This window comes from Carcharhinus amblyrhynchos, chromosome 13, assembly GCF_965287045.1.
Source record: "Carcharhinus amblyrhynchos chromosome 13, sCarAmb.v2.hapA, whole genome shotgun sequence".
Taxonomy (NCBI): Eukaryota; Metazoa; Chordata; class Chondrichthyes; order Carcharhiniformes; family Carcharhinidae; genus Carcharhinus; species Carcharhinus amblyrhynchos.
In genome coordinates, this window is record NC_137336.1 from 36,002,603 (window position 1) to 36,018,551 (window position 15,949).

The 15,949-nt window shown below is 40.6% G+C and overlaps 1 protein-coding gene and 1 non-coding gene across 2 annotated transcripts in view; one reads left to right on the forward strand and one right to left on the reverse strand.

The window, feature by feature from the left end:
• The first annotated feature begins 628 nt into the window (after positions 1–628).
• The window catches only part of pfdn1 (prefoldin subunit 1), a 90,940-nt gene continuing 75,619 nt past the window's right edge, over positions 629–15,949 (forward strand). Inside the window, exons 1-2 of the mRNA XM_080201094.1 lie at positions 629–709; positions 7,847–8,013. Coding sequence (XP_080057220.1) covers positions 677–709; positions 7,847–8,013 — 200 coding nt within the window. The 5' untranslated portion in view covers positions 629–676. The remainder of the gene's footprint in view (positions 710–7,846; positions 8,014–15,949) is intronic.
• LOC145352031 (U2 spliceosomal RNA) lies at positions 11,840–12,038 on the reverse strand. Its single transcript, XR_013888491.1, has one exon. It is a non-coding gene; the product is annotated as a U2 spliceosomal RNA (small nuclear RNA).

The window sequence follows — 15,949 nt, forward strand, 5'->3', positions numbered from 1 at the left end:
GAAGGTGCAGATTCCACACAATGACCCAAGCTGGGAATCAAGCCCATGTCCCTGATGCTGTGGGACAGCAGTGCTTACCACTGTGCCACCGTGCTACCTCATTACTCTGTAGCATTGTTTTCCCTAGAAAGCAGTGGAGGCTGGGCCACTGGATGTAGTTAAGAAGTCTCACAATACCAGGTTAAAGTCCAACAGGTTTATTTGGTAGCAAACGCCGCTAGTGTTTACTCCAATCCAATGCCGGCATCTCCACATCACCACTGAATATACACAAGGTTGCATGATCAGTAGTTAAAAAAAAAACAGTCTGGACCAGTATTCTAATTTCCCATTTTAACTGCTGTTCGGTTTTAAGGCACTCAAGGCCAGTATGGACCAATATCTTTATTTCCCAGCTCCTACTGGTATTCCGTTTTAAGATATATCAGGCCAATTTGGACCAGTACTTTTATTTCCAAGAATATATTTTTTTTTGGGGGGGGGGAGGAAAGTGGCACTCAGATTCCTCAAGGAATTTGAGTTGCTGCCTGGCAATGAACGCTTTCGCATTTTTCTATCATCAACCTCGAGCTCAGCGTACTCTCCTGGGTGATGACATTGGGGAGTGTCTTTTAGAGTGTGCCAGGAGTCTGGCAGTGGAGGAGGCGCGAACTGCGCATGCTCACATCCTCTAAAGATGGCGGCGCCCGTGGACCTCGAGTTGAAGAAGGTACAGAGAGGCAGCGGGTGATCGTATTTGCGCCTTTTAATCTGCTTTCGATGACTGATCGTTGGTTCTAACTTTCTAAGAGTAAAAAGCACGTGTCAGGGGGGTTTTTATCATTTGATTGGTGGGCATTAAAACACGCAGGCCCGTTTAAATTGAACATTTCCTCAGCCTGTCGAATTGAAAAGGTTCCACTTGTGTATAATCAATAGACAGCAGCACCACTATTTTCCTGACTTTGGTGCGAGTTTAAGCTTATAAGGTTTTGTCACATTGTGGACACTGAAAAATAAACTTAGATTTCACGTTAGAGCTGTTGACTAAACGTCTGCATGTTAATATTTATTGAAAACAATGTTGGAAGCACGTAGTTGTTCAGTGTGACCAGGATCTGAAAGAGAAATATGGATCTTTTAGGGTGGGACTCTTCACGAGATGTCTGCACTTTTAACTGCAAAATGATGTCTTATGCATTTCCAGTTTTAAATAAAGTATACACCATATTTTTTATTACCTGGATTAAGGGAAGATACTTGTCATGATGTTTAACAAGAATGGTTCTGGGGATGAGAAACTTCAATTACGAGGATAGATTGGAGAGACTGGGATTGTTTCCAACGAGAGAAGAAGGCTGAAAGGAGATCTGATGGAGATGTTCAAAACTATGAGGAGATAGAGTAAATAGGGAGAAACTGTTCCCCCCTGTAAAAGGGTTAAGAACGAGAGCACACTGATTTAAGATGATTTGCAAAAGAAACAAATGTGATGTGAGAAAATACTTTTTTACACAGTGGATGCATTTGGGTCTGGTTTGCATTGCTTGGAAGTATGGTGGAGACTAGTTTATTTGAGACATTCAAGAAGGAATTAGATGATTACTTGAATAGAAACAGTATGGGAAGGCAATGACCTAGTGGTATTATCATTGGATTATTAATCCAGAAACTAAATTGATGTTCTGGGGACCTGGGTTTGAATCCCAGAATTACGTTTGAATTACGTAAGAAATGTCTGGAATTAAAAATCTACTATTGCCGATTGTTGGGGAAAAACCCATCTGGTTTGTTAATGTCCTTCCTGGTCTGACCTATATGACTCCAGAGCCACAGCAATATGGTTGACTCTCAACTGCCTTTGGGCAACTAGGAATGGACAATCAACGCTGGACAGCCAGTGACTCCCACAATTGAATAAAAAAATTGCAAGGATAGGGGGAAATGTAGAGCCATATGATAATTTGGCAAGCTGGTGCCAAATGGGATGCAGTGGGCCAAATAGCCTCCATCTGCATCATGACAGTTCTGTGATTCTGAATATTATGTTCTTAATGGCTCATTATGCAGTACAGTGATCTTGGGCTTGGGAGGATTACAGAATCATAGAAGTTATGTAACAACGACAAATTGCTCAACTTTTAAAACAATCTACTTAGGATTTGGGTGGTACCAGTAAGGCTGCATTCATTGCTCATGCTGTTGCCCTGAGTAGGTGGTGGCTTTCCCCTTGAACGTTTTTAATAGATTACAGGATATGGGCATTGCTAACTAGGCCAGCATTTGTGCCCATCCTAACTGCTCTTGAAAGGCCCAGTCGGCATATCATCATCCTGTGAACAAATAAAAATATCCAGCTGCAGTCCACTAGTGATCGCAGTGGTGTCATGTAGAAAATTCCAAAATATTACCCAGTAGTAGTGATACGTATGTGTGCGTGTGTGTGTGTGACTTGAAGGTGATAGTGTTTTTTTGCTACTTTTGCCTTTCTTGGTGGGAGAGGTTGTGCAGGAGGGACTACTGTTAGTATAACTTTGGTGAACTGCTGTCCAATTTCTGGAGGTTCTGCATGGAACTACATTGTGCCAGCGATGGAGCAGGAGTATGGGTCACATTTGGTGAACCGTAGCATGCAATGAGTTATTTCAGTTTGCAGAAGCGCTTTAGAATAAAAATGTATAGATAGTGGATTGTAAAATTTCAGAGTTTCCACTTGATTGCAATAATAAAGTCTCAACAGTTAGTTATGGCATATAAATGGTGTGGAGTTGAGGGTGGTGGAGGCAGTTTCGATTGAATTATTAGAGGGAACTGGATTGCTATCTAAAAATAAAGAATGTGTAAAGTTAAGGGATAAGGCAGGGAGTCGGATTAGGTAGAACGCTCTTTCAGAGAGTCAGTACAGACTCGATGGGCTGAATGGCCTCCTTTTGCACTGTAAAGTTTCTGTGATTCTAAGTGCATTGTGCATCAAGGATAAATATTAGGGGTGGCACAGTGGTTAGCGCTGCTGCTTCTCAGCACCAGCGACGCCAGTTCAATTCAATGACTGTTTGTGTAAAGTTTGCACATTTTCCCTGTGTCTGCATGGGTTTCCTCTGGGTGTTCCCGTTTCCTTCCACAGTCCAAAGATGTATAGGTTTGGTGAATTGGTCATGCTAAATTGTCCCTTAGTGTCAGGGTGATTAGCAGGGTAATTACATGGGGTTACGAGGATAAGACTTGAGTAGGATTGTTGTCAGTGCAGACCCAATTGGCTGAATGGCCTCCTTCTGAACTGTAGGGATTCTTTGATTCTGTAAATCAATCACTGGTGACTCCAGAATTGAATAAAGAAACCTCATCTCTTAAAACTGCATATTTAATGAATGGAAAGAAATATCTGGGAGTCATTTCAGGCCGATAGTCTTGAACAAAAAAGCAAAATCTTGTGAATGCTGGAAATTTGAATAAAAACTGAAAATGCTGGAAATATGCAATAGATCTGGCAACATCTGTGGAGGAAGAAATTGAGTTAATGTTTTGAGTGGGATTCACCCAAAAAAAATCTAAGTGCCGAATTCATGTAAAAATTATAGTAAATCCCGCTAGTTATTTCAGCGGGATTTTCAAAATGAATCTCCCGCACTCTATGCACTGCAGAGTGACCAAGCGTAAATCTCATCAACACTCAGTGGACTGGAGAGGTTGGCAGCAAAGCACTAAACAGGTCAGTGTGCATGCTCGATCTGTCAGAGCAGAGATCAGCGCATGAGCAGTGGTCCTGCACTATTAGCCTCCCGATTGCTGGCAGTAGGACCCCCGCCCCCACTGATCGCTCCCTCATTAGGCACTGGCCCTGCTGTCTTGGCACTGCCCTCTGCGATAGAGCTGACCACTCTTCCTTGGAAGGTTGAAACCATGCAACTGTTGGGCTGGGTTTGAGACCAATTGTGGAAGTTAAAATGCTCAGATTAAAAAAAAATTGTGCCTTCTCTGTAATAGCTTGTGAGAATGTTATTAGTTGCACACCTTCAAGGGAGCCTGTCTGCTCCCTTCTGCAACCTTCTCTTGCCTAGCCCTCAAAACATTCTGTTTTTTGACCTTCAGTGGAGGGTGAACAAAACCAGATTTTTTTCCATAACAAGTACCAAAGGTGAGATATGGGGATGTGCTATTCAAATAAAGGATTAGCAGAAGTCAATTTTTCATTGATTGAGAAAGGGCGAAAAGCCAGGATTTAATTGGCAAATATATATGTCAGTGAAAGATGTGAAAAATCTCTTGTTCCTGATTTGCTGAAATTGACTATAACTGCTGCGTTGTTTTTCTGTAATGTCAGAACACCTCCAGCCATTTTGATGGAGGGAGGGGCGTTCTCAAACTTGATCAAATTCTGCTATTAAGTATGAGAGCACGAGTGCTTAAGTTTGGAGGATAGTGTTGAGCTGGCTAGTTTGGCAATCAAGTTGTTTTTGAACTTAATCTCGGCTGCAATTATTTTTAGGTGTTGCCAGAAGATCCTGTCTAGGGTCACTCTGAGATATATTGGAGTTGTGTGGTGCTTTAACGTAGCCATTCATTTGGATGTTGAACTGTTTATTGGCTTTTGCATTCTGAAGATGGAATAAAGTGGACACTTTTTGTAGGCTTGGCTGTGTTGCAGTATTGTTCAAGTTTGACACGTCCACATTTAGGGTCCGGTCCAAGGTGTCAAAGTCAGGGGTATTAATGTACATAATTGTAACCCCAGTATTAATCCCTGTGATATTCCATAAGTTATAGACTGTCATCTGGAAAATGTCACTTTTATTCCAACTCAGTCTTCTATTCGTTAGCCAGTTCTGTATCCATGCTAATATATTATCATAACACCATGGGTTGTTATTAAGTAGCCTTTTGTGCAGTATCTTACTGAAGGCTTTTTGGAAATGTATTACATCTACTGGTTTGCTTTTTTTCTATCCTGCTTATTACCACTTCAAAGAATTTGAATAAATTTGTCAGCCACGATTTCCCCTTGATTAAGCCATGCTGACACTGTTTGATTATATTATGCATTTGTAAACGCTTTGCTTTTACACCCTTTATGATGGACTGTAACACTTTCCCAATGACAGATGCTAAGCTGGTATATAGTTACCTGGTTTTTGCCTCCCTTCTTTTTTGAATAAGGGTGTTACGTTGGCAATTTTCCAAATCACTGGGACTTTTCTAGAATTTAAGGATTTTTGGAAGATTACTATCAATTCCTATCTATAGGTACATAGGTACTATCTCTATACCTATTATGTTTAATATCCAGGAATGCAACCTATCAAGTCCCAGGGGACTTATCGGCCTTCAGCACCATTAGTTTCCCTAGTACTTTTTTTTCAATGATAGTTATTGTATTTATTTCCTTCAGGCTTTTGCCCCTTGACTATTTTTAGTATTTTTGGAATGTTGTTAGTATCTGCTCCTTTAAAACTGACACAGGTATTTATTTCACTCCTCTCCATTTCCTGGTTCCCCATTGTTACTTCCCCAGTCTTGTTCTCTAAAAGGCCTGTGTACATTTTGGCCTCTTCCTTTCTTTTTGTATATTTAAAGAACCTCTTACCATCCATTGTTTATTTTCTCCCTCTATTTTTTGGTCATCTTTTGTGGGTTTTTAAAAGTTTCCCAATCTTCTGGCTTACCACTACTCTTTGCCACATTGTATGTTTTTTCTTTCAGTTTAACTTCCTTGGTTCACCATGGTTCATTTATCTCTTTCCTGGAATCGCTATTCTTCAATAGGATATAGCTTTGTTGTGAGTCATGAACTATTTTTATGAAGGTCTACTGGTCAATGTCTTTTTTGATAAACACCTTTCCCAGTCCAATCCAGCCAACTCTGCTCTCTTTCCTTTATAATTACCCTTATTAAATTTAGCACAATTGTTTCTTATTTAAGTTTCTCAGTCTCAAACTGAATGCTAAATTCGACCATGTTATGGTCACTGTTTGACTGTTTGTTAGGAGATTTTTTTACTCTGAGTTTGTTTGTTAAACCTGCATCATTACAGGGAAACCATGTAAAAAATATTTTAAAAAAATTCCTCCCCCCTCCCTTCAGTGGAGGCGTGTCATGCCCAGTACAGGCATGTTATAATATAAACTTTTAGTCAACACTTGTTAAAATTGGACACTAGCAAGCTGTTAATATGGCTGCTGCAAATTATGTGACTTCTGGCATCTCCACATCATTTGTACTAAAGACAGTATTAAGTCTCTGGTTAACACTTAATAAGTCTGGGCACAGGTGAGAGTACCTCACAGCCATTTGTGGAATTCATGCATCTTATTGTTTAAGAATGGGTCAACACCTAAAGTCTGAAGTCTCCAGACTACTTGTCTCCTTGTTTTATACTGGACAAAAGGGAAAATCAAAATTCAATGGTCACTATCAAATCTCATTGGATCCCATTACCTCCCTCATCCAAACTGGACTAGATGGACCCCAGCAGTTATGTAATCAAAACTGGTTTCAGAGACTACATCCTTATTAGCCCAGGACCCAACAGATCCACCAGAATTATCAGTCATCAGCCTGCCTGAGAGGTAGACTTTTAACACTAGCTTCAGGTCATCAACAGCCAAAGTACTTAACCTGATCCAGTTTCAAAGTTTACCTGAGCCAAACTCCTAGATATTTGACAGTAAGAAACCTTGCTTTATAAGGCCCTCACTTGTGTCATCTGAACATTCAAGAATTCACAGACCTGCCATATTGGAGACCAGAAATCATAAGCCAGGGAATGAATTAACTGTAATCTGTAAAAGTGCACTATCTTTATCCATATCCAATCTTTGTTTGTGTGTGTGCATGAGATTGTGTGTAACTTTGCATTAATTTGCAGTAAATATGTGAGAATAAATACCCTTTATTTTAAACTCACAAAAGCTCGCTTATGAATTATTAAATTGGATTACACACTCTAAGGGTAAGAAAAGACACACCTCTTTCCATACAAATCATACTGATTATGGGCAGTAAGGGAGCAAGTGCAATATGTCCGCAACAGATCTCATTGAGACGTATAAGATGATGAATGGGATGGATAGGATAGAGGTGGAAAGACTCTTCCCGCTCAAAAAAGACAGTAGGACTAGGGGGCACAGCCTCAAGATAAAGGGGGGGCAGTTCAGAACGGAGTTGAGGAGGAACTTCTTCACTCAAAGGGTGGTGAATCTCTGGAATTCTCTGCCCGTTGAAGTGGTGGAGGCTGCCTCGCTAAATATTTTTAAGAAGCGGGTTGATGGGTTTTTGATAAGAGAGGGGATTAAGGGTTATGGGGAGAGGGCGGGAAAGTGGAACTGAGCCACGACAGATCAGCCATGATCTTATTGAATGGCGGGGCAGGCTCGAAGGGCCAGATGGCCTACTCCTGCTCCTATTTCTTATGTTCTTATGTTCTTATGTTCTTATTAGGATCTTCCATTGAGGATGTTCCAGAGAGGTTACTTTCCACAGAAAGTAGAAATACGTAGAGGCTGCTGTAATCAAAAATAATTTGTGTTGATATTTAGAGGTTCATGAAAAGAAAAGACTTGATTCTTGAAAGCATGTTCAATTTCTTATGGATTTTCTTGAAAAGCTGAAAGTTCCGAGTAACGTAATATGATACATGAGTCATAAAAGTATTTTTCTGTTTACAGAGAAATAATCAAGTTGGTTGCAAGAAAAGGAAGGGCAGACAAGATTTTAACTTGCTCAAAATTTATTCACTTACACAGAGTTAAAATCAGGTCCATTACATGTCTAAAACATGGTCATATCTCAATCTGTAATCTTAATAAATAATGTTGGTATTGAAAAATTAACAGTCACACTTCAAATTAATTCCTGCACATTTTTCCTCAGGCTTTTGCTGAATTGCAGACTAAAGTGCTTGATACGCAACAGAAGGTGAAACTTGCAGATTTGCAGATTGAACAATTAAATAGGACCAAAAAACATGCACATTTAACAGATGGAGAAATATCTACAATGCCAGAAGAGGCACGCATGTATGAAGGTGTTGGTAGAATGTAAGTAATATTTTATTGCTCTCCTAGAATGAAGTTAACATTAGGTCCAGCTGTCTCTTATCCTGCTATAGCTTTCTAAAAGTTTTCTCAGCTTTTTGTTTTTTTTCTGTAACTTGCAATATCTCTGAATTAAGAACTTAGCTCCATCCGTGCTGCTGAGAAGAGGATAGGTATTTCATGACAGGAATGGGGAAAATTAGGGGGCCATTTATGCGCTTTCCACTGTATCTCTTGGTGGAGAGCAGGATTTACTGGGACTTCACACCAATTCTTAACAGGAAATGTACAAAATATATGGCAAACTGAAGAAAATATAATGTTCTGGAAGCGAATCAAATTTATTATTAAGAAACTAAAATTTGGAAATAAAATATTGATACCAGTAAAAGTGACCATGAAGCTGTTAGATTGTTGCAAAAGCCCACCTGCTTCACTAATGCCTTTAGAAATGGCAATCCACTGTCCTTACTCTGTCTGGCCTTGTTGTGACCAGCCAACATCATTGATTGTGACTCTTAAAACATCCTTTGGAGTGACCTAGAAAGTCACTTAGTTGTAATTTAGTTAGTTGATAATTTAGTGCAAAACTTGACACTGCATTCGGCTGAGACCAAGGCATTGAATCAGGGCATGATAAATGCTCAACTAGCTCGGTTCACTATACAAAATCCTCAATACTGTCATCTGTGGATTGGTGCCAAAGTTGGGAGAGTTATCCTACACATTAATTAAGTAAAAGTTTGTCACAGTCACCTTCACTCATAAGTTCTCCACTCCAGACTCCTCCCATAACATCCCTTCATACATCCAGTGCACCGACAGCACAGGTCTCTAGATATGTGAAGTTCTATAAAGTTTAAGGGAAATTACCTTCTGAGTCCTTTTCATTTAGTCTAGAGCTGATGAACTTCCATTGATTCAGGTCAAATATGGAAAAGAAGACCTCATGCTGACATCACTTACTTCCCTTCCTCAGCTGATGAGTCAAAGTGATGTATTTACTGTAGGTGGGGGATCTTCAATGTCTGTCACCAAGACTGATTAGGCAGGCAGAGCTTTTGGTAAATATTGATAGCAGCACAATGGAATTGCCTAAGATCTTGACCTCATCAACCTATTGCATATTGATATCACAGTGCCCACCCTGATTTCTATACCTACATCGTCCTTCTCCATAATGAACATAGATGCAAAAAAAATTAAAGCTCTCCTACGTTTTCCAGCTCCACTCCCACATTGCCACTTCGAACTCTAATGGGCTCTACTCTTCCCTGGTTATCCTCTTACCCTTACTATACTTATAAAGCACCTTAGAATTTTCCTATATTTTGCCCACCAGTATTCTTTTATGCCCCTCTTCGCTCTCCTAATTTCTTTATTAAGTACCCCGCTGTGCTTTCTAGGGCCTCCACTCTTTTTGAGCCCCTGTACCTGCCATAAGCCTAATTTTTTTCCATATCGAATCCTGTGTATATATCCCTTGACATGTTGGTCCTACCTTTTAACATATCGGCCCTGTACTCTTTCTATTTCCTTTCTGAATTGCTCTGTTCTGATGTGGATTTTCTTGCAAGTAGCGGTTCCCTGTCCTCTTTGGCCAGATCCTCTCCTATCATATTAAAATCAGCCTTCCCCCCAATTCATTCCGTTTTTGTCCTTTTTCATAACTGCTTTAAATCTCACTGAGTTATGGTCACTATCACAGAAATGGTCCCCCATTGATACTTCTACCACCTGCCTGGCGTCATTCCCTAAAATTAGGTCCAGTAGCACCCCCTCACTTGTAGTACTTCTTACTGCTGGCTCAAAGAACTCCCCTGGATGCACCTTAATAATTCCATGCCCTCTTAGCCTTTCACACTTTGACTGTCCCAATTAACAATGGGGGATTTGACATCCTGTGTGGCACGGTGGTAGAATGGCCAGCACTGCTGACTCACAGCACAAGCTTGTGTCACTGTCTGTGCAGAATCTGCACGGTGTCCCTGTATCTGGGTAAGGTTCCTCCAGGTGCTCTGATTTCCTCCCACAGTTGTTTTTGACAGACAAGTGAATTAAGGGTTATGGGGAGAGACCGGGAAAGTGGAACTGATCCACTTCAGATCAGCCATGATCTTATTGAATGGCGGGGCAGGCTCGAAGGGCTAGATGGCCTACTCCTGCTCCTATTTCTTATGTTCTTATGTTCTTATGCACAGTCCAAAAGATGTACTGGTTAGTTGCATTGGCCATGCTAAATTCTCCCTCAGAATGCCTGAATAGCCATCAGAGTGTGGCGACTAGGGGATTTTCACAGTAACTTCATTGCAATGTTAATGTAAGCCTACAAGTGACCAATAAATAAACTTTACCTTTACTATTCCTTTTACACTTTTCTGAGATTTGCTTACATATCTATTCCTCTATCTCTTCTGAGGTCACATATCAATCGACTCAGGAACAACAACTTCCCTGCTGCTGTCAGACTTTTGAATGGACCTACCTTGCATTAAGTTGATCTTTCTCTACACTCTAACTATGACTGGAAGATTACATTCTGCACTCTCGTTTCCTTCTCTATGAACGATGTGTTTTGTTTGTATAACACGCGAGAAACAGTACTTTTCAATGTATGTTAATACAAATGACAGTAATAAATCAAATCAATTTGAATCTTTTCTTGACTGATTGGGGTCTATAGTGTACTCCCAGCAAATAATTGCCCCCTCTTTAAGATCATTTTCTGTTTCTATCTATCCATATGGTCTCAGTTGCGGAGCTTGCTAAGATATTATCCCTCCTTACTGCAGTAAATTTACTCTTTGATCAATACAGCAACACAACAGCACTGGTAAACTTCAACACAAGAATATTCATTCCATTTTGGTTCGAATGCAGCTCATCCAACTTGTACAGATTAAACTTTCCCTATTGATCCTGGAAACTAAAGCCTTTTCTCCTGCCCTATTGTCCTATTCCGCTACTCAGTAGCACATAAACTAGGAGTAATTCAGAGATTACAACTTTTGAGGTCCTTCTTCCCTAATTTCTTGTTGCAGGCTGCCCCCCCCGCAAAAAAAAATCAGAATGCCCTATAACTTTCAGAGACATCCATGACCCTGGCGCCAGGGAGGCAACAGTACATCTTGGGGTCTTGTCTGTGGCATCAAAAATGCTATCTGCATTATTGACATTATTGAGACTTCTAACACTATTGCTCTTCCATCCTTACTCCTCCCTCACTTGTGCAGCTGACCCACCCACAGTGCTGTGAACTTGGCTCAGGCTGCAAAGGAATTGTCACTATTACCGTTTTCCACCATAGAAAATTGGCTCTTGATTGAGATGCTTTATGTGGCTTTTCTAACCACCCGCCTGCCCCCTTTCTTCTGACATCATAAAATCAGTGCTATGCAGAAGGAGACCACTAGGCCCACTGAGTGTGCACTGATCACAATCCCACCTAGACCCTATCCCTGTAACCCTGCTTGTCCCCATGACACAAAGGGGCAATTTTCCATGGCCAATCAACCTAACCCGCACATCTTTGGAGTGTGGGAGGAAACTAGAGCATCCGGAGGAAACCCACGCTGTGGTCTATGGTCCATAGACTATGGTTACCCGTTCTCTCTTCGACCGCACCCTTTAAGCTGAGGGGTGACCATATCTCAAGATGTGCTATGTACAAACTTCTTAGTCTTGCGGATGCATCACTGTGCCTCCAGCTAATGCCCTTTTTTTGTTTTTATTCCAGTTCAATCAAATCAAGTCCAATTCAGAGTCTCAACAAGTTGAGACATTCCCGATCCAAGCTGACAGGACAGGGCTGTCACCTCCTGTCTTGGGCTTGATCTACAAGGTCCAAGCTGATTGAAGTAGGCATTGCTTCTCCTCCAAGGCTTGATCTCATTTGCATCTTAGTCAAAAGGCTAAGATGCCACTTTTAAAAATTGCTTCAAATGAAACTAAAATGTAACCTAATGACTTCAACCAAGCACAACACGTCGATACTACACTTGATCTTAGCCAAATGGCCGAGAAGTGGCTCTTAAGCTGGTCAAATCATTGCCACTTCCTGCATATGTGGTCATCTAGACTGTAAGGACCGTCGAAGAATTCCCACTTGTAGGCTGCGGAAAACATGGGACTGAGCTTCCCAGTCATCCTTTAGCTAAAATGCCTTAAATTTAAGCCAAGTAGAATTTTTGAAAAAAGCTAGAACTCTTACCCATTGTAGCTTTAAAGTCGAGAACCCAGTGCCAACCAATCAGCTCTCTCCCTTACTGAATCATAGAATAGAATCCATACAGTTCAAATGGAGGTCATTTGGCCCGTCAAACCAGTACTGACAACAATCCCATCCAGGCCCTATCCCTGTAAACCCATGTATTTACTATCCTAATCTCACTGACACTATACATCTTTGGACACTAAGGGGCAATTTAGCATTGCCTGTCCACCTAACCCGCAAAATTTTGGACTGTGGGAGGAAACCAGTGCATATGGAGAAAACCCACCCAGACACAGGGAGAATGTGCAAACCATACAGAGACAACCACTTGAGGATGGAATTGAATGCAAGTCCCTGGCGTTTTGAAACTGCAGTGCTAATCATCATGCTGACATCACTATTCAAAAATTGACATCAGGCTTTTGAATATTGGCACTGCCAAGTGCCTAGAATCTGGAGAGCTTTGCTGTGCTCTGCTGCACCGTCAGGTCAGCTCACAGAGTGTCTGGAGTGCTGTGCTCCGCCCTGCTGCACCCTCACAGGTAAGCACATGAGTGTGACACTGAAAATAAATCCAGTTGGGATCATGGGAAACAATTCAGTGGAGACAGTATACTAAAAGATTAAGGGTAGGGTTTTTATGGCCTCGCTCATTCCAAAACCATAAAATCCCACCCAAGGTCAATGGACCTTTCCATGGTCTGCCCTTTGCCCGCTCCAATTCCCGTGACGGGCAAGTGGGTAAAATTCCGACCCAAGTGTCTCAAACTCCAATTCCTTTTCTGTGTTGAGTTAAAAGATTTTAGCCAGGATATTCCGATGGGCGTCTTTGACTAGAAATGTTGGTGGGGTGTGGGGTTGGACGTAAAAGGAATAAAAATACTATCGTGCTTTCCAGTTCCTAACTTCTGTAAAGTATGTGTTTATATGTCAATTTAAAATGAGAGTGAGCTTGTCTGTGATGTCTAATGCCATTGAATTATAGTATGTAAGCCCTGAGCTCAAAAATGAAATATGACCACTTGGATGAGGTTCTGCCCTGTTGGGGTTGGGTCGTGTTGATGACTGAAGGGATAGTATTTCATTGGTGTAAATACTTCAAGCTGTTGAAATAATATCATCTGAACCCTGAGATTTAGTACTGTTTTAGAATCTGCTGGAACGTGTTGTTTTGGAATGTATAGGATTGTATCTATTAATTATCTCAAATTCATACTTCTTTCTCTGTTGAGTACATTATGGCTAACGGACAGATTGATTCCCAATTGTGCATAATGTGTCATGCTTGTAGTAGTTGTTCCGATTAGAAGTGGTATTGAAATTTAGCTTTGTGGCCAATATAAAGGAAGCTTTGCTTAGAACTCTTTGGTTGTTCACACCAGCTAGACCTTCTGGTCCCACCAACAGCACACCCCTGCTCTGGGTTTCCAGCCAGGTTTGGGGTGGGATCATTGGGAAATCCCATTTTCAAGCCACGGGGAAGCCAGCGAACACCACCCCATAACTTTGTATCATCTTGCACTCCATGTTGTGAAATGTAAAAAGAATGAAAGAGAAATGTATGTGTGAACAGCTTGCAATATTGAAGCAGAGATGGATGTTTGCCTCTGAAACCATTTGGAAAAGCTGCATGTGTCCAGTTCAGGGAAAAAAATTCAATCAGGCATCCCATGAGCAGCCTGTGTGAAAGTAACAATGTCAATGGAATTGTAATCCAGAGGTTCAGGCTAATGCTCTGGGGACATGGGTTCAAATCCCACCATGCCAGCAGGCAGATTTTACATTCAATTAATAAAAAATCTGGAGTTGAAAGCTAGTCTAATGGTGACCACGAAACCATTGTAACAACGCATCTTATTATTTCATGTCCTTTGCGGGAGGAAATCTGCTATCCTTTGATGACACTAAAATAGGTGGGATAGTAAGTTGTGATAATGAAATAAGAAATTTACAAATGGATATAGATAGGTTAGATGAGTGGGCCAAAATGGGGCAGATGGAGTGGATAAGTGTGAGGTTATCCCTTTTGATCGGAAAAATGGAAAGGCAGTTTATTATCTAAGTAGAGATTCTGGGATGCTTTGGTGCAGAGGGATCTGGTGCATGAATCGCAGAAAACTAGTACGCAAGTATAGCAGATAATAAGAAAAGCAAATGGAATTTTGGTGTTTATAGCTGAAGGAATAGAGTACAAAGGTAAGGAAGTGTTACTGCAACTATACAAGGCATTGGGAAATTGCACCAGGAGTACTATGTACTGTTTTGATCCCCTTATTTGAGGAAGGATATGGTGGCATTAGATGTTTGGAGGAGGTTCACTAGATTGATTCCAGAGATGTGGGATTTATCTAATGAAGAGAGATAGAGCAGTTTAGGCTAATACTTCCTAGAGTTTAAAAGAATGAAAAAAGATCTAATTCAGGTGTATAAGATGATAAAAGGAATTGACAGAGTGGACGTAGAGCAGATGCTTCCTCTTGTGAGGCAATCATATTATTAGAATAAAGGGTAGCAGACTTAAAGAGGTAAAGAGAAACTATTTGTCCCAAAGAGTCGTGAACCTATGGAATTCATCACCCCAGAGTGTGGTGGATGCCGGGACATTGAGAATAAATTTAAGGACCACTTAATTTTTAATTATTAATGGGTTGAAGGATTATGGAGAATGGGCAGGAAGGTGGAGTTGAGACTGAGCCATGATTTTACTGAATGACAGAGCAGGCTCAAGGGGCTGAATTGCCTACTCTTGCTCCCAGCTTTTATGATCTTATCTACATGTGACTCCAGACTTATAGCAATGTGGTTGACTCTTATATGTCCTCTTAAATTTATTTTCAACCCATTCGGATCAAGGTCAGTTGAGGATGAGCAACAAATGCTGGCCATGCTAGTGACACTTGCATTATATGAATGATAAAAATTTGCAAATTAGGGTGTGGTGGACCATTCTGTCAATATAAATCTGGGATCATATTGAGATTGGGGATATGAATGGTTCATCTATCTGATGCTTGTAAGAATAGCTGGGTGAAATCAGTTTTTGGGTTGTTTTTGCGCAATGTAGATCTGGACCCAAATCACAAAATTGTTTATATTTTGATGCTGAGTGATGCCAATGTTGTTGACAAGTGTGGGGATGGGAAAATAGGATGTTAGGACAGGATGGGTTTTTTTCTGATCTTGGAGTTGATGCCCAATTTTGGGGAATTGTAGAGGAAGCTCTGCACCTAGATATTCTGTATCTTGGTTGAATGTTTTTCTTATAGACACTAGATTTACAATGCTTAAGTTGTCCCAATTCTTATCATTTGCATCCCTCACCTTAATGAGTACAAAAGAATTCTAATGCTTTGGGCTACAAACTCAAAACATGTTGGTCAAAATGCTAAAATGTGATCGTAAACTCTTAATTGATCCTTTTGATTGGTATTGTTTGCATATATCCTGCCTGGTATTTTTTAAGTGTTTATCAGCTTGAGGAAGTGGATTCCAGTTCCAGACATTAAGTTCAATTGAGGATTATAAGGAACAAGGCAATAACAGCTATTTTCTTTGTTTTCAATATATCCCAGAGCAGATACATTTTATTTTATATCCGCTACAGATTATTTGCATACCTTTTAGCGCACAAACAATGGAAATGTAAAATATTGTCTATATTTAAAAAGAATTGGTAAGAGGCTTCCTCTCATTACTTAGTTCCTGTTTAAAGAACGAATATGCTGG